Source organism: Macrotis lagotis, chromosome 1, assembly GCF_037893015.1.
Source record: "Macrotis lagotis isolate mMagLag1 chromosome 1, bilby.v1.9.chrom.fasta, whole genome shotgun sequence".
Lineage (NCBI taxonomy): Eukaryota > Metazoa > Chordata > Mammalia > Peramelemorphia > Peramelidae > Macrotis > Macrotis lagotis.
In genome coordinates, this window is record NC_133658.1 from 558,061,569 (window position 1) to 558,086,092 (window position 24,524).

The 24,524-nt window shown below is 35.8% G+C and overlaps 1 protein-coding gene across 2 annotated transcripts in view; it reads left to right on the top strand.

Annotated features, from left to right (window-relative positions):
• The window catches only part of DZIP3 (DAZ interacting zinc finger protein 3), a 120,791-nt gene that overhangs the window by 51,842 nt on the left and 44,425 nt on the right, over positions 1–24,524 (top strand). For both annotated transcript variants that reach the window (XR_012474072.1, XM_074214440.1), the window contains exons 10-15: positions 1,383–1,475; positions 5,104–5,138; positions 7,427–7,500; positions 20,009–20,041; positions 21,650–21,822; positions 22,715–22,768. Coding sequence is in view for 1 of the 2 variants with exons in the window: in XM_074214440.1 (XP_074070541.1) it covers positions 1,383–1,475; positions 5,104–5,138; positions 7,427–7,500; positions 20,009–20,041; positions 21,650–21,822; positions 22,715–22,768 (462 nt within the window). In the remaining variant the exon portion in view is untranslated. The remainder of the gene's footprint in view (positions 1–1,382; positions 1,476–5,103; positions 5,139–7,426; positions 7,501–20,008; positions 20,042–21,649; positions 21,823–22,714; positions 22,769–24,524) is intronic.

Consider the following 24,524-nt stretch of genomic DNA (forward strand, 5'->3'; position numbering starts at 1 on the left):
AGAAAGAAGGAGATGAATCTGAGAGATTAGGGAGACATGCCAACTGATTGGAATTAGAATGAAGAGTCAAGGATGACTACAAATGCAAACTTGGGTGACTGAAAGAATGGTAGTTTCCTTGATAGAAATTTGGGAAGTTAGAAGGAGTGGATTATGGAGTGAGGGTGGAGAGAAGAGTACTTTGATATTCTCTCTCTCTCTCTCTCTCTCTCTCTCTCTCTCTCTCTCTCTCTCTCTCTTTATTTTTTGCAAGGCAGTGGGGTTAAGTGACTTGCCCAAGGCCACACAGCTAGGTAATTATTAAATGTTTGAAGCCGGATTTGAACTCAGGTACTCTTGACTCCAGGCTGGTGCTCTGTCCACTGCACCACCTAGCTGCCCCAAGAAAAGTACTTTAATATATGGAGTTGGAGACAACTATGAAGCTGAAGTGAAGGTTCCAGTGTGGCACTTTTTTGATGCAGAGCTGGTACTGTAGTTCAGGAGAATAAGAAGTGAACTGGATATGGACATATAGATAAATAGAGATATACATATGTATATATCTATATATGCATTAGACATGGTAAATTGATATCCTAAGATGAAGAATACAGAAAGAGAAGAGAATGTTGACTAGAGCCCTGAAATACACCTCTGCATGATAGGGTGAGGCATGGACATGTAGATGGAAGGAGACTGAGAGAGAAGAATCAGATGGGTGGGAAGAGAACCTTGAAGGATCAGTATCACAAAACCCAGGGAGGAGACAGTATCCAAAATGAGGGGATGGTCAATTGTATAACAAGTTTCAGAGAGATCAATAAGGATGATCTATCTATCTATCTATCTATCTATCTATCTATCTATCTATCTATCTATCTATTGCATACATAGACAGACATATACACATGTATACACATGCATATATGTATACCTATAAAGATACACGTGCACGATTGCATGTACATGTGTATACCTATGCATACATAACTGCCACATATGTAGGTAATCATATGGCTGTATGCATGCACACATGCTTATATATTATATATATATATACATGTGTATGTATATATGTACATAATTGTCACATATTTACTTCTCTCTATATATTTTCAACATATAAACAACTGACACATATCACATCTAGGACTTGAGCTAAAGACTGTTTATACCTACTGGTCAACTTTCTGATAATTGCCAAACATTCATTCTTCATTCTACAAATATTTATTATGCAATTACTATGTACAAGATACTATACTGAAGTGGTGAGGGTGGGCACAAAGATACATAAGATATGCTTACTCTCAAGGAATTTGTAGCCTAAATTTGCTTATCCTTTGAAATGTAGAGGCATTCATTGATTATTTTTTCATTTTCTTAAAAATATTTTTTAGAGTTTTAGTGAAAAACGATGTTTGAAAAAAGGATGTATAGGAAACATTATAAAGATGCAGAAATGTGAAGAACCTGTAAACTTTAATATTCTGGTGAGTATATAGAATCTTTCAACTTAGTTTTTTCTTTCAACTTTTGGCTGAAAAAGATATTGTCAGTGAAGAAAACAGAATTTTTTTAGAAAGATTTTATTTAGAGTTTTACAAATTTTCCCCCATTCTTGTTTCCCTCCCCCCTCCCCCCACAGAAGGCAGTCTGTTAGTCTTTACATTGTTTCCATGGTATATATTGAGCCCAGTTGAATGTGATGAGAGAGAAAACATATCCTTAAGGAAGAAATATAAAGTATAAGAGATAGCAAAATTACATAATAAGATAAAGGGTTTTTTTTTTCCCCTAAATTGAAGGTAATAGTCTGTTCTTTGTTCAAACTCCACAATTCTTTCTCTGGATACAGATGGTATTCTCCAACACAGATAGTCCCAAATTGTCCCTGATTGTTGCACTGATGGAATGAGCAAGTGCATCAAGGATGATCATCACCCTCGTGTTGTTCTTAGGTTGTACAATGTTTTTATGGTTCTGCTCATCTTGCTTAGCATCAGTTCATGCAAATCCTTCCAGGCTTCCCCAAATTCACATCCCTCCTGGAAGAAACCAGAATTTTAGCCACAATTCTATGGTTTGGTAATTAAATGGGAGATTTTAGAGGATCGTAAGACTTGGAGCTGAATAGAATCTTAGAGATCATCTAATGTGCATTTTCTGTGGAAAATGGAACTCAGAGGGATATGGTTTGTCTAAGTTCATACAAGATAGTTAAGAGGCACAGCTAGGATTGCAACCAAATTTTTTCAAGTAGATTAGGAAAGAAAAAATAGTGAGAAATCATTGGTTCTTTTCACTGTAATACATGTTCCTGTTTACTTGTTCCCTACCTCTGTTTGTTCCAAATTATACAGACTCAGTACTTTCATGGGACAAAGATACTATGAAGGGAAGTCATCTAATAACTCAATCTCTTTTTGACCTGGAAGTGTGCATCTGTAAGACCTTGTTGCAACTCTGCAAAGACTTACTTTGCTTTCTTTGGGTCTTTCAGAAGCATTTCATCATGTATGCCTTTCAGAAGTATTCCCATCTAGGGTAGCTAGGTGGTGCAGTGGATAGAGCCACAGCCCTAAAGTCAGGAAGACTTGGATTCACATCTGACCTCAAATTTTTGACACTTATTAGCTGTGGGACTCTGATTGCCTCACATTCAGGACTATCTCCAGTTATCCTGATTCATATCTGACCACTAGATCTAGCTGGCTCTGGAGCAGAAAGTGAGGCTGGGGACTTAGCACACCAAGCCCTCACTCAAATCCAAATGTACATTCCATGAATATAATCTTTAAGAATTCAGAGCCATTTCCATGATACAGTAAGACAACAGAAAAGGATTTGAAATAATAATAACATCAAGAATAGTGGTACTCTTCTTTTTGGAAGCCAGTTTGAGCATGTCTAGCTCAGTGCCTGTCTCCTATTAGGCAGGAAATAAATGCTTGTTGGTTGATTGATAAGGGCAATATACCCAGACTCTAAATAGAAACTTTACAATTTATCATGGATTAAACTAACAGAATTATGGCATTGCTTTAATCCCTTTACAGTTTTTTTCAGGTTATTGGGATGGAGAACAAGAAATTAGCATGAACTCAAGAAAAAGATAGTTTGTTCCTCATTTCTTTTCCATATCTCTGTTAGATTTCACAAACTCAAACAATGTGATTATTTATTTAGATTTGGAGGTCACTTTAGCATCTTCATTTTGCAAATGGCAAAACTAAGGACCAAAGATGTTAAATGGGTAGCCCAAGATGGCAAAGGTAGTATATAGCAACAGTAGAATAGGAACTCATATCTCAAACTCCAAATCAAATTGTTTCCTCTTACACCATTCTTCATGTACTATTTAAAATTTTAATATCCAAAGTATGTTACTTTTTTAGATGAACTCTCTTTAATTTTTTTTTAAATCAGTAAGGGTTCAGCCAGTTGATCCATTCATTTGACAACACATTTATTAAATACCTACTTTGTGGCAGCATTGTCCTAAGCTGAAGGGGTACAAACTCCTTGGTCTACCATTATATTTTATTATGGAATGTGAGGGAAGAGGGAGGAAAGCTTGTCGGGACATTTTTTGTCATTTGATTTTCTGGTCCTAGTTCAGCTGGTGAAATCATAGGAGGAGCAGGTAATAGAGACAACAAAGATATTTGTAGACTTTCTTATCTCCTTACAAATTATGAAGTTTTCTTTAATAGAATTACGGAGTTGGTCTGTTTCTGGTGACTTTAAAATTATGTTTGCCAGTTCTAAAAATGAATTGAGGCAGGACAGCTCTGAGGAAAGTAACCTCTGGCAATCTAGAGGAGAGTTATCCATTTAGGAAGAACCCAGTTCTTAAAGGGACTCTGATTTTCCCTTTATTCTTCATGAGAGGATGGAAGGGGAAATATCTTGTCCCTCTACTGCCTTCCAGGGGATTTATTCACCTAGTAGGGGATACAACAACTTGTAGAGAACAGGCACAGGGAGTCAAACAAGCAGCTGGGTCAACTCTGAGGAGTAACTCCTGGCATCACAGAAGCGAGCCAGCTAAGGAAGAAAAGACAATATGCTCCAGTGGTTGGGAAGTGAGCTACAAAGTGGACCAGGTCCAAGGAATCCACATGGGAGAGCAACCCAGCAGATACAGTGCATCCAGAAGACAGGACATCATTTTCTTGCAGTTTGTCTTCTCTTTCTTCTCTTTCCTTTCTCTGCTCTGTCTTTCCTGTCCTCTGTCTCTTCTTCCTTCCCCTCCTCTCCCCTTCCTTTCCCTCCCTTCCCTTCTTCCTCTTCTTCTCCTCCTTCTCCTTCTCCTTCTTCTCCTCTTTCTCACTCCTCAGGTGTACAAGTAAGAAAAAGAAAAAATGGAATTTGCCCTCTAAGAGATTGCAATCTATTGGCAGAAGACAAAGGGAAACTGAAAGGAAGAATGGCTGAAGATGGACCATTTACTGCAGTTTAATGAAAGATGATTAAGGACTGAATTAGAGTAGTGGTTGGGAGTTGGATGTGAGAAATGTGAAAGTAGAATCAATAAGACTTAGTGATAGGGGCGGCTAGGTGGCGCAGTGGATAAAGCACCAGCCTTGGAGTCAGGAGTACCTGGGTTCAAATCTGGTCTCAGACACTTAATAATTACCTAGCTGTGTGGCCTTGGGCAAGCCACTTAACCCCATCTGCCTTGCAAAAAAAACCTAAAAAAAAAGACTTAGTGATTAACTTATGGCTCTGGGGAATGATGAAGAGTGAAGAGTTAAAGATAATACTGTCAATCTGCATTAGGAGAACTGGAAGGATAGTGATGTCAGCAGCAGAAATAAGAAAATTAGGAAGAAGAGAGTAGGAATTATTTCTGCCTTGGATGTGTTGAGCTTAAAAGCCTGGAAGATATCTGGTAGGAAATGTTTACTAGGTGACATGGAATTTTAGCTCAGGAAAAGGAATAAGGCTAGCTATATAGAGATTAGATATTTATTTATGGGTTTTCACCCTTTCATTTGATATTCTTTTTTTCAGTTCTTACACTTTCTTCATATACAAAAGCCAAAAAACAATAGGAGAAAGTTTTTTAAGGTACATTATTATTTATTTTATTTTTTTTTTGTCCTTTCTTGGTAGTTTGACATTTCGAAAAAGGATAAATATACACAAAGGTAAGCACTCACAATCCCCTGAATTTTTGTAACTATTTGTAGTTTGAATTTACATTTTGGTTAATTTTTTTCTTTACTTTGTCCTTTCCGTAATTAGAGCTCTGGAAAGCTTACAAGGGATTCTTTTTATGAGAGATTTAAAATTAATTTCCCACTTATGTAATATTAAAATACTTTAGGAAGGGAAAATTATTAGAGATGGTTTTTCCTTAAAAATCTTAAAAATAGAAGAGGAGAGCTTTTCCCAGAATTAGATTAGGTTTCCTTATTCAAGTTTATAGGGTGTAGGATTTAGAATCAGAAGAAATCATCCAGTCTAACCCTCTCATTTTACAAACTAAAACCAGAGATAGGAAGTGATTTATTTTAATTGTTTAGAGAATAAGTATCTGACTAGAATTCACACCCAGCACTTTTAATTCCAGTGCTCATGTGAGCTTCCTGCTATGCTTCATGCTTTGACCTAGATTAGAATGCTCTGATACTAAAGCTTTCTTTGAGCTCTCAAAACCCACTCAAATACTGAGCATGACTATAGTAATAGTCACAGTTCTCTGAAGTGTCCTGAGAAGGAAAACTGATGGGAAAGAAGGGAAGGTAACCATGGGAGAGGAAAAACAACCCTTGGTTATGAAATTATCTTCCCTCCCAGAGATTGCTTACAGAGTAGTCAGCACACATTTATATAAACATTGTGTAAAAGTTAGAGTCTTGCTTTCAGGAAGCTTGTATTTTGTTGATATAGTCTGCTGTATATTCCATTATATTTAGAGCAAATATTTATGCAGAAAAATAAATGTACTCTATATTACAAAGTAGTTTCCAAATAATTTTGGGAAAGTGGAGAGGGCATTTTTAATGGTATAGATCCTGTAGGTGGTGGCACATGAGCTTAGATGATCTCAATTATGCAAAACATACAAGAGCCAGGTAGTTTAGTAGATAGAGTCCTGGACCTTAAGTCAGGAAGATCTGAGTCCAAATTCTACCTCCAATAATTCCTAAGTTCTGTTCGCTTTGAGAATGAAGGATAAACTACCACAACAGCAAGTTATTTAACATTCATCTATCTCAATTTATCTGCAAAGTGGTAATAATAATAATAACACCTGGTTGTTGTGAGAATAAAATGAGTTAATATATGCAAAGTGCTTTGTAAACCTTAAGTGGTAGTTGAGTGGGAAAAAATATTTGTTGAAGAAAATTTGCATTATCATAATAATATATAAATATATACTACATTTTAATAATATCTTAAATATATAATATTTTAATTTTAAAATTTTACATGCATGCATGTAAAGTGACATAAAACCTATCATTGATGATTCCCAATATTACATAAAAATCAATTGAAAGAAACAGTATAGAGGAAAGAGCACTTTAGTGGTGCTGGGCAGGTTGATATAAGAGCATGGTCCAAGAGTGCTATTAATTTGGAAATGCACATTTTATCTCCATAGTGGAACCTGTAGTTTACCTCCCAATCTCCCAGGGCACATTTTCCTTAATTGCTTCCCTCTACTAAGGGCAGGTTGGGCCCTTCTCTGAAGTTTATAAATTGAGAGTTGTTTAGAGCCCTGGGAGATTAAGTTACTTACTTAGGGTCACACAGCCAGTAATTGTCAAAAACAGGACTTGATTTGCGGCCTTTCTGGCTTTCTAGTACACCACACTGCCTCTCAAAGACCAAGAAATTTCTGCTTTTTTGCAGTGATTTAGCATGAGAATAGTGTCTCAAAGAAATAGTTTTATAGTACTGTTTAACCATAGACATAACATAGTGTATTCTAGTGAGAGATTTTTTTTTCATTTACAAAACATCATCAATGCAGAATTGAAGTAGCTCAAAGGAAATGTGAAATGCTCAGATTTAGAGAATTCACCCTAAATGTACACATGAACTATTTGTGCTCAACTTGTAGGGTATTTGAGCTCATATTGGTCTGATCAGCTGCAGTCAGACACACTATAGCTTATCTGTAATATAGTGGTGTAATTTTGGCTCTTTTCTATTAACAAGGACCAATAGGCCTTTAAGAAATCCCTTAGATGGACTTTAAGGTCTCTGGCATTACTGACTGTAATAAAAAATTGAAGTTTCCTCTGTGAGTAGATGGGAGCAGGTAAGTTTAATTTCTGACGCTGCTCTGGCCTTGGAATGAAGAGTAGTAGAGACAAATTCTAAAATCTGATGTTTCTTTTGCATTGCCCATTCCATTGCAGGGAGGAACTTTGGGAATTTTTTTGCCTACAGCAAATTAAATGAGTTTCTTTTCTACTTGCAGTTGTTTTAAAAAGTTCAAGACTCTACCAGTCACTGAGGCTACGAACATACAGAAGTTAAATTTAAAAGGAAAAGGTTTCATTTTATTTTTTATCTTTTTTTTTTCCTGGAAAGTTGTCCTATGTTTGTGTTACATGTAGATAAAGCAAAAGTATTGATTTAGTAAATCTGTTATAATATATAATCCCCAAAGGTGAAATAAATAAAATTCCATCTTGTAATAGAGCACAGATTTTGAAATTTCACGTAAAACAAGTTAACAGACAAAAATCTTTATTGATTTCTCATGCCTCAGCAGTTAATATTATTTTCATTGCTTTCCTTTGAAAAGACCTCTAAAGCAAGGAGTAGCAAAAGAGCTGTCTCCTTGGATTACTTACTCTATGGCATCTCTACTAAGGAAGCTAATTTTCAATTTATTTACTATGGGGGTGCAGCTCTCTACCAGGATGATCTATATAGAAAGTTATCAATTTGGTTTACATTTCTGGGTTCTGTAACACTCCTTATAATCATTTTTGATTATTAATTTGGTCAAGTTTTCAAATTAGCAAAGGGCACATCTTTGTTTAATTTATGCAATGATTTAGTTCCCAGAGGTTACTACTCAATGAAACAAAACCCTGGCTGGATGGCTGAAAGGTTTGTGTGTTGTATATTGTATGGAGTAGGTGGTGCATATATAGATACTGTGTACCAAGTCAAACATCATATAAATAGTAGCTATCATTATGATGGTGATGATGATGATGTTGATGATGATGTGATCACTGGTGCATGAATTACCATGTTGCTTTAATTATATGGCAGCTAGTCAGCATCATTTATTGAATAGCTTCTGTGAACAAAGCACTGTACTTAATTTTGTTTGGATGATACAAGTTCTGAAGGGTCATGGAGACCTTTTTAAAAGGCTTTGATACTTTATTTTTTTATGTCTCACTTGATTTTATTTTATTTATTTCTTGGTAATTTTTTTGTAATTACTTGAAAAGATAGTTTATCAACTTTCATTTTTTTAAGATTTTTGAGTTCCATGTTTTTCTTCCTCCCTTCCTTACCTCCCTATTCTGGCATTTCAGCAAATAATCTTATATAGGTTATATGTGGACAATCATGTTAAATGTTTTTCCATATTAGTCATATTATGAAATAAGAATCAGCACAAAAGGGAAAAAACCATGATAAAGAAAAAAGAAAAAAAGATCATTTTATTTTTTAAATTTTTTTATTATTTTTAAGGCAACGGGGTTAAGTGACTTGCCCGAGGTCATACAGCTAGATAATTATTAAGTGTCTGAGGCAAAACTTGAACTTGGGTCCTCCTGACTCCAGGGTCATTGCTCTATCCTCTGTACCACCTAGCTGCCCTAAAAAGCTAATTTTAAAAAGTGAAAATAATATACTTAATTCTTTCCCTGGAAATGGATGGCATTTTCCATTACAATGTTTTTGGAATTGTCTTTGATGACTGTATTGTTGAGGAGTTAAGTCTATCATAATTGATCATTATACAACTGTGCATAATTCTCCTGGTTCTGCTCATTTCATTCAGCATCAGTTCATGGAAGTCTTTCCAGGTTTTTCTGAAATATGCCTGCTTATGGACCAAGCAGTGTTACTGCTGCATTAAAAGGTATAAAGAGTTTTGTTGCCCAGAATAGTTGGATCATTTCACAACTCAGTTGTATATTAGTGTCCCAGTTTTCCCACATCCCCTCCAATATCTATCATTTCTCTTTTCTGTCATCTTACCCAATCTGAGAGATGTGAGGTGGTACCTTGGAGTTGTTTTAATTTTCATTTCTCTAATCAATAATTAGTTAGAGCATTTTTTCATATGATAGAAGAGAGCTTTAATTTCTCCATCTGAAAACCGTCTGTTCAAATCCTTTAACTATTTGATTTTTGTATTCTTATAAATTTGATTTAGTTCTCTATATAGCTTAGAAATGAATCCTTTCTCAGAAACACTAGCTATGAAAATTGTTTCCCAGTTTTCTGAATTCCTTCTAATCTTGGTTTGCTTGGTTTTGTTTATTCAAAACTTTTAAAATTTAATGTAGTCAAAATTATCCATTTTGCAATTTATAATGCTCTCTATCTCTTGTTTGGTCATAAACTCCTCCCTCCCGCCATAGATCTGGCAGATAGATGATTCCTTATTTTCCTGACTGGCTTATGGCATCACCCTTTTTGTCTAAAGCCTGCATGTCACCAATTTGGCCTTATCTTGGTGTAGGGTGTGAGACATTGGTCTATGCTTAGTTTTTGCCCTACTATTTTTTGGTTTTTCCCAGCAGTTTTTTGTGAAATAGTTATTTCTTATCGCAGAAGATAGTGTCTTTGGGTTTATCAAACAATAGATTACTATAGTCATTTACTACTGTTTCCTTTGTTCCTATTCTATTCCACTAATACACTTCTCTATTTCTTTGCCACTACCAGTAATTTTAATGACTGATGCTTTAGAATAAAATTTTAGATCTGGTACAGCTAGGCTACCTACATTTGAGGTATTTTTTTTTCAATAATTCCCTTGATAGTCTTGAACTTTTGTTCTTCCAGATAAATTTTGTTGCTATTTTTTTCTAGTGCTATAAAATAATTTTTTGGTATTTTTGGTCATACTAAATTTGACTTGTATGACATTGAATATGTAAATTAATTTTGGTAGAATTGTCATTTTTATTATATTATTTTGCCTACCCATGAGGAATTGATATTTTCCAGTTGTTTATATCTGACTTTATTCATATCAAAACTGTTTTGGTATTGTGTTCATGCAATTCCTGGGTGTGTCTTGTCAGATAGACTCTTAATTTTATGTTGTTTATAATGGCTTTAAATGAATATCTCTTTCTGTCTCTTGCTGCTGGGCTTTGTTGGTAATAAGAAAAGCTGCTGATTTATGTGGGTTTATTTTATATCCTGCAACTTTGCTAAAGTTGTTAATGGTTTCTTGTATTTTTTTTTCACTGAAAATCTCTAGGATTCTCTAAGTATACCTTCATATCATCTTCAAAGAGTGAAAGTTTGGTTTCTTTCTTGCCTGTTCTAATTCCTTTAATTTTTTTTCTTCTCTTATTGCTAAAGTTAACATTTCTAATTACAAAATTGAATAATAATTTTAAGAGCAGGTATCCTTGTTTTTTTACCTCTATCTTACTGAAAATGCTTCTAGTTTATCACCATTACATATAATTCTTGCTGGTGGTTTTAAATAGATACTAATCATTTTGAGAAAACTTCATTTATTCCTATGCTCTTAAGGATTTTTAAGACTATAGTTGTTGTATTTTGTTAAAAGATTTTCAGCATCTATTGAGATAATCATATCATTTCTCTTAGTTTTGTTATTGAAATGGTCAATTATGTTTATTGATTATTTTTCTAATATTGAAATATCCCTGCATTCCTGGTGTAAATCCCCCTTGGTCATAGTACATTATTCAATAATAAATTGCTATAATCTCCTTGCCAATGTTTTTATTTACATTTTTCATTAATGTTCATTTAGGGAAATTAGTCTATAATTTCCTTTCTCTGTTTTGGCTCTTCCTGGTTTAGCTATCAGAACCATATTTGTGACATAAAAGGAATTTGGTAGAACTTCTTTGCCTATTTTTTCAAATAGTTTGTATAGAATTGGAAATAATTTTTCTTTAAATGTTTGGAAGAATTCACTTGTAAATCCATCTGGCTCTAGAGATTTGTCTTAGGGAGTTCATTGATGGCTTGTTCAATTTCTTTTTCTGAAGTGGAGTTATTTTATTTCCCTTCCAATAATCTGGGTAATTTGCATTTTTGAATATATTCATCTATTTTACTTAGATTGTCAGATTTATTGACATATAGTTGATCAAAGTAGCTCTAAATTATTTCTTTAATTTCTTCTTCATTAGTGATGAATTCACCTTTTTCAATTTTGATACTAGCAATTTGGTTTTCTTATTTCTTTTTGAAAATCAAATTAACTAAAGGTTTGCTGTTTTATTTTTTATAAAATGAACTCTTATGTTTAATTATTAGTTCAATAATTTTCTTTTTTCAATTTTTTTTTGGCAAGGGAATGGGATTAAGTGTCTTGCCCAAGGTCACACAGCTCAAAAGTATCGAGTATCTGAGGTCAGATTTGAACTCAGCTTCTCCTGACTCCAGAGCCAATGCTTTATTCACTGCACCACTTAGCTGTCCCTTTCTTTCAATTTTATTAAGCTCTCTTTTGATTTCTAGAATTTCTAATTCATTATTTATAAAGGATTTAAAATTTGTTCTTTTTTTTTTAACATTTTGAGTTACATGCCTAATTCATTGATTTCCTCTTTTTCTATTTTATTCATGTAAGCATTTGGAGATATTTCCTTGCTGCATTCCACAAGTTTTCAAAAATTGTCTCATTATTGATATTGTCTTAAATGAAATTATTGATTGTTTCTATGATTGTTATTTGACCCACTCATTCTTTAAAATTAGGTTATTTTCCCAATTAATTTTGAATCTATCTTTCCATGGCTCTTTATTACACATAATTTTTATTGCTTTATGATCTGTAAAGAATGCATTTTATGTTTCTCCCTTTTTGCATTTGATTGGGAGGTCATTAATGCCCTAATAGACTGTCAGTTGTTGTGCAGAAAACAGTATATTCCTTTCTAACTCCTTTCAGTTTTCTCCAGAACTCTATCATATCTTATTTTCTAAAATTCTATTCACCTTCTTAATTTCTTTCTTCTTGTTTTGTGTTTAAATATATCTGATTCTGAGAGAGAGGTTGAGGTCCCTCACTAGTATAGTTTTGCTGTTTCTGTCTTCCTGTAACTTGTTTAGCTTCTCCTCTTAGAATCTGAATGCTATCCCACTTGGTGCATATACATTTAGTATTAATATTACTTCATTGTCTATGATACCTTTTAGCAAGATGTATTTCATTTTTTATTTTTTTAACTAGGTATTTTTGCATTTGCTTTGTCTGAGATTAGTTCTTCTACCACTGCTTTTTTTTAACTTCAGTTAAAGCATAATATATTTTGCTCCAGTCTTTTACCTTTACTCTGTGCATATCTCTGCTTCAAATGTGTCTTGTATTCACCATACTATATTATTCTGTTTTTTAATCTACTCTGCTATTTGCTTCCATTTTATAGGAGCATTCATCCCATTCACAGTATTTCCCTCTATCCTACTTTTTACCTGTTTTTCTCTCCTTTTTTCTCTCTCCTTTCATCTTTTACCTCCTCACCAGTTTTGCTTCTAAACACCACCTCATTATCTTCCCTGCCTTCTTTCAATCTCCCCTCCCCCTTTTCTCTCCCCTTTCTCCTCCTACTTCTACCTTCCCTTCTATCAGATCTTCCTTTCCTTTTCCTTTTCCCTTTCTCCTCCTAATTTCCTATAGGATAAGACAATTGCCTAAACCCAACCTAATGTAAATGCTATTTCCTCTTTGTGCCAAATCTTACTAGAAAAGATTCAAGCAATTCTCACCCCCTCCCTTTTTTCTCCTTTGAAGTAATAAGTCCCTTGCACCTCTTCATGTGTTATAAATTACTTTTGTCTTTCTTCTCCCTTTCCTCTTTTCCTAGTTCAGTTTTGTTTATCATCACACCAAAATCAAATTTTTCTTATACCCTCTAAGTCAGAGGCAGGGAATCTCTGGTCCATGGGCTGTATTGGTCTGGTGTTGTTAAGGCAGCCATAGGCAGGATTCAAAATCCAATTAATTTAGTAGCTTTTTTTAAAGTGAATTAATTAAATGCTTCATCAAATAGAGTCCGTGAATGATGTTATAAATATCCCTGGAAGGAAAAAAGTTCCCCATTCCTGGTCTGAGTATACTCCTTCTAATAGTTCTCAAGAGATAGAAGTATCATCTTCCTGAGTAGGGATAAAAACAGTTTAATCTTATTGAATAACATTTCTTCTCTCTTTACCTTTTGATGCATCACTTTAATCTCATATTTGAAGATTGAATTTTCAGTTTAGTTCTGGTCTTTTCATCAGAAAAGTTTGAAAGTCACCTATTTTGTTGAATGTCCATCTTTTCCACTGGAAGAGTATAGTATGCTCAGTTTTGCTGGGTAGTTGATTATTGGTTGAAATCCTAACTCCTTTGCCTTCCAGAATATCATATTCTATGCCCTCAGATCCTTTAATATTTAATTTTCTTAGTCCTGTGTAATCCTATGACTCCTTGATATTTGAATTTTTTCTTTTTGATTGCCTGTAATATTTTCTCCTTGACTTCATAATTCTGGAATTTGGTTACATGCTTTAGAGTTTTTCTTTTTGTGATCACTTTCAGGAAGGGATCAGTGGTTCTTTCAATGACTGTTTTTACCCTCCGGTTCTAGGATATCAGGGCAATTTTCCTTCATAATTTCTTAAAATGATATTGTCTAGGCTCTTCTTTTGATCATGGCCTTCAGTTGGTTTAATAATTCTCAAATAATCTCTCTTGGTCACTTGTTTTCCCTTGAGGTATTTTATACTTTCTTCTTCTTTTTTTTCCAGTTTCTTGATTTTGTTTGTCGGATTCTTGATGTCTCATAGAATCATTATCTTCTATTTGCTCAATTCTAATTTTTAAGTAATTACTTTCTTCAGTTAGCTTTTGTATCCCCTTTTCAATTTGGGCAATTCTATTTTTAAAGGATTTATTTTATTTTTCTATTTGGCCAATTGTATTTTTTAAAGAATTGGTTTTTATTTTCCATTTCTCCAATTGTGTTTTTTAAGGAGTTGTTTCCTTCAGTAAATTTTTGTGCTTTCTTTCTTTTCCCATTTTTTTCTTTTAGCTCTTTAACTTGATTTTTAAAATGCTTTTGAAGTTTTTCCAAGAGGACTTTTGACACCAATTGATATTCCCCTCTGGGACTACACCAGTAGACTTTTTTTTTTCCAATGTCTTCTGAGATGGTATTTGATCTTTCTTGTTGCCATAGTATTTTTAAATGGTTAAGGAATTTCTTTTTGTTTTCTACTCATTTTTTAGTTTAGTTTGAGGTTTTAAAAATTAAGCTGTATTTTCTGGGACGAAGGGGGCATCATCCTAAGCTTTTTTTTGCTGGGGCCAATGACCTGCTCACTGACTTTCTGAGCTCAGGAGTAATGGCTAGCTCATTACACTGTGACTCCTGGGCTTAGTCACACCTGGGCCTGCTGATCCGGGATTGAGGAGCCTAGTTGCTAATCTTTGCTGTGTCTAAAAAGCCTCCATCTGACTTTCCTATCCCTTTTCTGCCCTGAGCTGTGTCTCATCTGAGGGAGAGAAAGTTTTCCTGAATCCTTCCAAGATATCTTAAGCTGGAAAATTGCTCCACTCTCACTTTTTAGTGGTTCTGTTGCTCTATAATCCATTTAGAGAATGGATAAACATTTCTGAGAGTTAAGGTTGACTCCCTGGCTATTCTCTGTCATCTTCAGGATTTTTCCCTTTACATAAGGTTACATTCCCTCTCCCCCTGCTAGAAATCAGAATCCTTTAGCACCTTTTCATGTTGTGCAATTCCTGGTCCATGTTTTCACAGAAATTTGCTATTTATATTTTGTGCAAATCTTTCTCTTATTTACCATTTCCAGGATTTCAGGTGCTGTATTTTGGGTATTCTTGATGCCTAACCGCTTCATTTCCTTTTCTGACCACGCCTAACTTCAGTGGTGTTGTATATATTTATGTGTACTATGTGAGGGCAGGTGGTTGTTGGTAGCTTTCTCTAATCTGTTTATGTGCAATATGTGACTCTTTATTTATATTGATTATAATTATATACAGTTGAGAAGTTTAGAAATAGTAATGACCAATGTCTTCCTAATCATCCTTTTTTTCTCCCAGTAAAAATAGTTTATAATCTTTTAACTTTTCAGGAATTTTGTGTTCTTAGAGATAAATTTTTAATTGATCCTTGAATTCTTTTTTTTCAATGTCACCTCTGTGTAGATTTCTTCTATGTGTATTTGATCAGGTTTAACAGACTTTCCTCAACTTCATCTTTGCCAATGCCATTTCTACTTCTTTATTACTATACATTGGATGCCGAAGGGAAAGGGCTAAAGAGTCAATTACATTATCATTGCTAATGAGAATCACTGAAATACAAACTTGCAGTACATTCCATTTTGAATAATTTGTTATGAGAGCATAGATTTAGAACTGGAAATGATCACTGAGTCCAACCTTTAATTTTATAGATGAAGAAATTGAGGCCAAGGGAGGTTAAATGACTTGCCTAGGATTATAACTAGTAGATGTTTTATGTAGAATTTGGACTCAAGTCTTCAAATCTAAAGCTGTATCCACATTCAGTCATGAAGTACTTACCATGTGTTAGGTGTAAGGTTACACCTATCAAGATATTTCAGTTTTATTTATAAATCTTGGAATAATTTGGGCTAGCTGGATTTCATTCCAAGTTCTCATCAAGTTTTCTTATCTCTTCAACTACTTTTTTCTCCCCCTCCTCCACTGTTTTGAGAGATGATTTTGCTCATAATTTTCTATCATCTTCTCTAGTGCTTTGAAAATGATAATGGGTCGTTAATGGTAGAAAGGTCACATGATTTGAAGTTACCAGCCTTAGGTTTAACTCTTATTGTGCTATAAGATTGTCATGGAACTTTGAACTATTTTTTAAATTTCTCCAGTCCACTTTTTCAAATCTGTGAAATGTAATTGTCAAGGTAGATGATATCTAACCAATTGCAGTTTTAACATTATATCTATTGGATTCTCAGTCATTTTTGTTTTGGCAACTCTTTTTGATTGTGTTTTTGCAATTTATTTTTCATTCCATAATGTCAGGATTAGTTCATTTCTCCTTTGAACTATTCAACATACACAACTTTAAAATATTTTTCTTTCTTTAGAATTAAAAAAAAATTTTTGGAATGAACCAAAACTTAACTACCTCCTTCTCCTCCCTTCAACAAAAAAGAAAGTAAAACAAAGTCCTTGAAACAAACATGCATAGACAAGCAAAACAAATTGCCACTTTGGCTATACAATACACACAAGGGGAAACTACGTAGGGGCTGTGGACAGAGTACCAAGTCAATCTTCCTGACAAATCTAGTTACTTATTAGCTGTGTGACCCTGGGCAAGTCACTGAACCCTATTTGTCTCAGTTTCCTCATCTGTAAAATGAGTTGGAAAAGGAAATGACAATCCATTCCAATAACTTTGCCAAGAAAATACCAAATAGGGTCACGAAGAGTCAGATACAACTGAAACTACTGAGTAGCAATACACATAAACAGCACATACACACATATGCATATATGGATATGGTCAAAGTGCAGATTTGTTTTTCTTGACTAAACTATATATATATATATGTCATGTATATATAATATATATTATATATCTATATCTATGATATATGTATATATGTGTCATCTGTACTCTTGAGACCCCTTCTCTGTCAGGAAATGGTAACATGTTTCATCATGAGTTTTGGCAGCATTTTGCAATGGATTTACTTTTTTTTAGAAATTCTATTTTTCTGTTTCTAAAACCAATGTCTTCACTTTTATCCATTCTCTATATTTATGAATTGGCTACTTGTTGAAATAAATAGTATTTCCATCACAGTCACATACCACAACTTGTTTAATCATTCCCCAATTGATGGGCATCCTCTTAATTTCTAATTCTTTTCCTATTACAAAAAAGATCTGATTTTATATGTACATGTAAAAATACATATATTTTGTATAATTCTTTTGGAATATAGACCTAGAAGTGAGGGGTCAAAGAGTACGTACCATTTTATAGCCTTTTGGGCATAGTTCAAATTGTTCTTCAGAATGCTTGGACCTCAAAACTACCATTAATTAGTGCACTTATTTTCATATTCCCTTTCTAGTATTTGTCATTTATGGTAGGTGTGAGGTGGTATGATAGAGTTGTTTTAATTTATTTTTCTCTAATGAATAATGATTTAGAGATTTTTTTTCACATGATTCAGAAGTAGACTTCTGAAAGCTACCTGTTCATATTCTTTGATCATTTATCAGTTGGGGGATCATTCTTATTTTTGTAAATTTGAGATATCTATATATATCTATATATATCTATATATATATATACATATATTTTTTTGAGAAATGGGGATTTTACCAGAGAAACTTTCTATAAGTTTTTTTGATATTACTTGTTGTCTTAAAGCAAAATTTAGTTTCCTTGATTTTTTTTTAATTAGGTTGTTTTTGCTTTTACTTTACCTGAGAATGGTTTGTTTTTTTATTTCTGCTGAAGCATAATAAATTGTTCCAGTCCATAATTTGAATTGGGTGTGTATATGTGTCTTTCTATTTCAAGTGTGTGTCTCTTGTAAATAATAGTTTCTCATCCATTCTGATAGCTGCTTCCATTTTCTGGGTGAATTCATCCCATTCATATTTCCGAGATATGATCAATAACTAATGTATTTTCTTCCATTCTATTTTCTTCTATTTCTTCTTTTCTCTCTTTTTATCCTATCTCCTTTTAGAAGTCTGTTTTGCTTTTGGTCTAAATATCCAAAGTACAGGTTGTATGGTTTGCAGGAGGAGATGTAAAGTCTGCTTTCAGACAAAATAAGGTAAAAGTTCACTTATTAGAGCCCAGAATCCCTGGAGTCCTTTAATGGAAAAAATAAAAGACATCAAAAAAAGGATTCTCCCTCTCTCCCTCCCAAAATATTTTATAACCCAATTCCAGAGCATCTAGGTCAAAAAGAAAATGAATCACTTGGGCAGAAAGAAACAATAAAACAATTCTAATATCATTGAGTCTCAGTCAGGATCATAAAAGATTTAATGGCTTTCAAGTTAACCAAGTAGAGGGTTTGTATATTTCAGAAGGCAAAAAAAGCTAGGTTTACAACCAACTTAAAAATATATACTGCATACTTTTCTTTTTTGGTTAGACAATGGAGTTATGTGACTTGCCTAAGGTCACACATTGTGTGCCCCCTACATACTTTTTCTTTTTTTTCTTTTTTTTTTAAAAACAGTTGTTAAACATTTACCATTACACCCCTGGAGACTTTTTCTTGGTTTTCTAATTCTTCAGAATTTGACTTCCGTTTGTGAACAGGTTAAATTAAAATTAAATTAAATTAAAAAATTAAAATTAAAAATTTAATTTTAAATTAAATTAAAATTAAAAATTAAAAAATTGTTCTTAACTTTCTTTTAGTATTTTTAGTAATTTTTAGTATTTCATTAAATATTTCCCAATTATACATAAAAAGAATAAACATTCATTTCAAAAAAATGTTGAAAAAAAATTCTCTCCTTCCCACCCCTTAAGAAAGCTATCAATTATACTGTAGACCCAGGCGGCACAGGGGATAGAGGGCCAGCCTTGGAGTTAGGAGGACCCGAGTTCAAATCCAGTTCACCCACCTGTCACAGCATCATCTGCCTGATGTTATGACCTCCTTCCAAAAGGAAGGACAAACATCATCATTATCTTTTCCATGTTGCCACGAAAAAAAAGAAAAAAGCATGCCCCACAATCTCTGGACAGAGTTTTCCACCAGTTCTCCCAGTAGGTAGGTAGATACCATTGTTAAAACTTTATTTTAATGCATTAAGTTTCCATTGTAACTGTTTATTTTAAGCATTTAAAAGCAAAATTTTGGGGTGTCCACCGGCTTGCCCAGGTTTGGTGGTGGAGGGAGCAGAGGGAAGAATCCCGTTTTAGCGGGATCTCTGCAGGCAGAGTCCGTGCCTTGCGCCTGCGCACTTGAAAAACCCTGAGGAACACCTGCCACTTAACCCCTTGACCAATCAGGGACGCTATGGCGAGTAAGCCCCTCCCTGGAGGGGGGCGCTGTGAACTCTCTCAGCCAATGGCCGGGGAGTACTTCCTCTCAGCCAGGCCCTCCTTGGCCTTCAGGAGTGACCAGGTTTGGGTCTTCGTGGCCCTTCTTTGGCGCTCCCCCCCTGAGTTCTAATCTTTTCCTCCGAATTCATCAAAAAGAAATATATTTTCTTTGTTAGTTCTTGACCCACCTCAGAGGCTGTGGCAAGTATTTTCAGGGATCTTAAAATGAGGGGGTTGGGGGGGGCTGAATGACAGTAAGGTGAGGGATAGCCCCTCCCCCCATAGAGCCCACTCTCTCTTGCTGCTCATTGTGGGAGCTGAACCTCCTCTCTCTGGTCCCTTCTCCCCCCCCCCCCCCCCCCCCCAGAGACAAATCACAGCTTGATCTCTTCATTATGGCCAAGTGATCTTTTGAATGTGTCTGGGCTGGTACCCAACCCCCAAACCCCCAACCCACCAACCCAAGGAGACACCAGCCTGCAAGCCAACAGCTTGCACCTTGGTTCCCCATGTCTTTAGGCATTATGTCATATGGCGCAGTCAAAAGTCCTGCTTCTCTTTGCTAATTATGTTTCTATGGTTTTGATATTTATTTCTAAGGAGATCCCCCTGGACAAAAGTGGAGTGAATAGAAAGAAGCTCCGTTTTCTGTAATCAATTGCAGAATGGAGCAGATGTGGAAATCTTTGGTGGTTTTTCTCAGTACTAATTTTATCACAGCCAGGTGTTTTTCATTGATAAATTTCTGAACTTTTCTTTTTATACTGTAGGAGTGACTGTGAAAACAGGACCAAATTCTCAAAGTAAGTGTATCATTCATTCATTTATTCATTGAACAAACATACTTAGTGCTTATTATTTGACAGGTGCAATGATTCGTACTAGGGAAGATGGAAAGATAAATATGATACAGTCTCTACCCTAAAGGATATTACAATAATATGGTGTGACTCATAATTAGCCTTTTAATTATCACTGATAATTAGAGCAACAAGAATTTGAATGTCTATCATTATATTATATGGGAGGCAATGGGATTAAGTGACTTGTTGGTCACACAACTAGTACCTGAAGCAGGACTTGAATTGAGGTCCTCCAAGGCCAGTACTCTATTCATTGTACTATCTAGCTGCCCCGGTGCCTATTATTTTTTTATTTACTTTTTTGTTTTTGCAAGGCAAATGGGGTTAAGTGGCTTGCCCAAGGCCACACAACTAGATAATTACTAAGTGTCTGAGGTCGGATTTGAACTCAGGTACTCCTGACTCCAAGGCCAGTGCTCTATCCACTGCGCCACCTGGCCACCCCCATTTGGGGTTTTCTTGACAAAGATACTGGAGTGGTTTGCCATTTCCTTCTTCATCTCATTTTACAGATGAGGAAAGCAAGGCAAACAGGGTTAAATGACTTGCCCAAGGTCATACTGTGTCTGAGGCTAGATTTGAATATCTACTCTAGATCAATCTCCCCATTAGCCATAAAATAAAATATAAGCTCTATAAGGCCCAGTGGGTAGAGCACTGACCTTGGAGTCAGAACTTGAGTGCAAACCCAACCCCAGACACTTTACTAGCAGTGTGACCTTGGGCAAGTCATTTAACCCAGATTGCCTAAAATCGAGGGCCATCTCCAGTCATCCTCATTTATATCTGGCCACTGAACCCAGATGACTCCGGAGGAGAAAGTGAGGCTGGTGACTGAGCACAGCACCCCCCCCCCCCCCCACCCCTCACTTAAATCTAGTTCATGTGCTTATGGCATCACCTTCCCTGATGTCATGGTTCTCTTCAATAGTGAAGGACTTTTCCAACTCATCCTCAGTGCCTGGAATGCACTTATTTCTACTTTGAAAATCCTTTCTTCTTTCAAGACTCAGTTCAGATGCTCCCTTTCTTCAATCTCCTTTCCCTTTATTTCTTAGCTATCTATATTCCTGTCTCAATTTTCCTCAAAATATATATTATGTACATATTCCTCTCTCCATTCTCCCTAGCAGTAAGCTTTTTAAGGTTAGGGATTGTTTTGTTTATGTCCTTGCATCCCCATTCTATAACAGAATGATTGCTTTGTATATTTGTTGTGATTCATTTCAATTTAATTATCATTTATTAAGCACCTACTTACTCTTTGACAGGCTCTGCTTTAGAGTATACAAAAGCACTTTTGTTGTATTTTATGATCATGTTGTGAAAGAGGCAGAGTATATTTTATGATGTCCATTTTAAAGGGGAGAGGGCAAGGTTCAATAAAGTTAAATAACTTTTCCAGGGTTCTCTATCTAAGTGATAAAGGTGATGCTAAAACCCATGTCTTCTAATTTTTCGTGCATTGTTTTTTATACTCTTATAATATTGACAATTAACCTAAGTCATCTGTGTCCAGATTTTGAGTTCTTTGACTCTGATGTTTAGGTTATAACCCAGAAGAGATTTTTCAGAATGAGATGCTAGAACAGGATGCATCTCCAATAGACTCTATTAAAGATATGAAATCAGACCCAGAAGAACTGCCAGCAGAAACTCTTAAAGATGAAAACTCTGCACTCAGGGGATCTGCGATGAAAACTTTTAAAGATGTCCAGGAGGTATAAGTTCTTATTAATCATAGAAATATGGAATTAGACAAGCCTTAGGTCAATTAATCTGCCATTCTGTCACCATATACCCAAAGCATTCCTAAGGGAGCCTGCCTTTGACAGGAAGAGGAAAAAGATACTAGAAGGATTCCCTTTCCACTACCTCTGAATTCTCTGCTCTGTGTCAACCCTAAATTCCCACTCATTATTTGAAGTTAGAAAGGAGAAAGGGAAAGAGAAGAATAGAAGAGGAGAAATGGGCAAGAAGGGCTAGGTAAGAGAGATGCTTCTTCCTGGTTTGTTCTCAGTCACCAGCAGGAGAAGGCTGAAAGAGTAATCAGAGGCTTAATTTCTTTTTTATTTTCTTTTCCCCAACTTGAGAACACCCTTTATGTTTGGCAAGTGCTGCTGTAAGTTTTTAAATTGACCTTGAAAATATTTGTTAAATCCAAATATTTTTCTCAAAGGGCCTTTCTTATTTGTTGTACATGTAAGTGTTGATGTCCAGGTGATGAGATAAAACAAATGGAGCCTTAGTGTGTGTGTGTGTGTGTGTGTGTGTGTGTGTGTGTGTGTGTGTGTATGTATGTATGTATATATATATATATGCATATATATATATATATATAGATAGATAGATAGATAGTAGTACCCTTTTGTTTTCTTCATTGTGTTCTTTAGAACAGGTGAAATTTTGTGACTCCCAAAATAAGTGCTATAACTCTCACACAATCTAGAAAAGAAAGTTATAATAGAACATTAGAAAAGTAAAAGTTATAATTATTTGATTTCATTTTTAAAGCCTAATATGTGAGATAGTTAAAATTCTTTATACATGAAATATTTTCTGTGGTTTTATGTTTGCTGTGGTGAATTGTTTATAATGACATGTCCATTACAGAGTGCTCAAGTTAACAATAAATCAAAGAAGAAGAAAAAGAATAAGACTAAGAAGGTAAGAGCAGTACAAGCCATATTACCTATGCTGTCTGGGAAATGCTGTATAAAGAAATTGTAAGCATGGATGATTCCTAACAAAGATATGATTTATTGAGTGTTTTATATAGGTCAAGATCTTGATGGTTCTTTCAAGTGGTGAAATTTTAATCCCCTTGGCTTGATGATACAAGGTTAAAATAAAGAATTATTTACCAAATCAGATTTGTGAAGTTAAAGGCATTCTGTAAAGATAATGATTAGTCTTCAGAAAACCAGACATTGGCTCTTATTTTTATCAAGTGATATCATAAAGCCAAGAGAATTTGAAACAGCTTATTTATTTGTTTGTTTGTTTGTTTGTTTATTTTATTTTTTTATATTTTTCAAGGCAATGGGGTTAAGTGGCTAGGTAATTATTAAGTGTCTGAGGTTGTACTGGGCCACCGAGCTGCCCCCTATTTTTTCTATATTTATACTGAACTCTTGAATGTGATGCATCCAATTCAATCTTTGAATTTAAAATTAATGCAGGTTGAGAGGTAACTAAAAGAACTTAAGAGGTCTTGTATATATTTATTGGTAGTGTTGGCACTGAATTTTTTGGTTATGTCCAACTTTTTCATGAATAAGGCTTCATAGTGTCTAGATTAAAGTCATTTGGAAAGTTTTATCTAGAGACAGTTAAAAATCCTAATGCCTTAAAAATGTTTATGAAGTCTTAGTATAATTGCATTAGCACCATCTTTTGTTTTCTCCTCAGGTGATTGGTCACCTTGAAAACCTTTAGAAAATCCTGTTTTTCTTTTTTTCTTTCTTATCTGTGGGAAAGGAAAAAATAATATTCCTTCATCCTGCCTTCCCAAGTATACCTGTTCTCTAAAGAGCCATATTCATTTTAGGGCCCAGGGTTGTTTTTTTTTTTGGTGAGATAATGGGGTTAAGTGACTTGTGCAAGGTCACCCAGCTTCAGTAAGTATTGATTGTCCGAAGTCAAATTTGAACTCAGGTCTCCCGATTCCAGGGCTGGCCACTGTTGCTACCTAGCTGCTCCATCACCGAGATTTGATTTTGGAACCCGGAGTTAGACGTGGATTTTTTGTACTCTCGGGCATGGTGCAGTCAATTGTGACTCAAGGTCATTGTGATGAAAGAACCATCCTTTCCTGGCTGGTTGTTTAAGAAGGAAGCCGAAGGCCAGGGCGAGGGCCAGGGCCAGGGATAGGTCCAGGGCGAGGGCCAGGGCCAGGGATAGGTCCAGGGCGAGGGCCAGGGCCAGGGCCAGGGCCAGGGCGAGGGCCAGGGATAGGTCCAGGGCGAGGACGAGGGCCAGGGCCAGGGCCAGGGCCAGGGCCAGGGCACCTGTCGCCCAGCACTCCGGCCATGCTGAATGAAACCCCGTCAGAATAGCCCCGAGCGCTAACAGAGACTGAGAGAAAGTGGAGCGGCCTCGCCCGGCGGTGAGTGGCAGAAGGGGCGCCCAGGCCGGAGCCGCCAGGACCGGAGCCGCCCCGGCCGGAGCCGCCGCCGCCGCCAGACAGGGCGCTGGAGCTCTGAGCGAAGCCCCGGCCATGCGCAGGGCCTTGCGGTGCTGCGGGAAGAGCGCCCCGGAGGCCCGGCCGGCCGCGCCGGGGCCCAGCCCCCCGGGGCCCAGCCCCCCGGGACCCAGCCGCCATGAAGAAGCTTAGCCCGAGGGCCTTGCGGGACTCTTTTACGTGGAGTAAGAAGAGTAAGGGAGGGGATGGCCCTGGCAGAGAGGCGGGCACGCCGGGCGG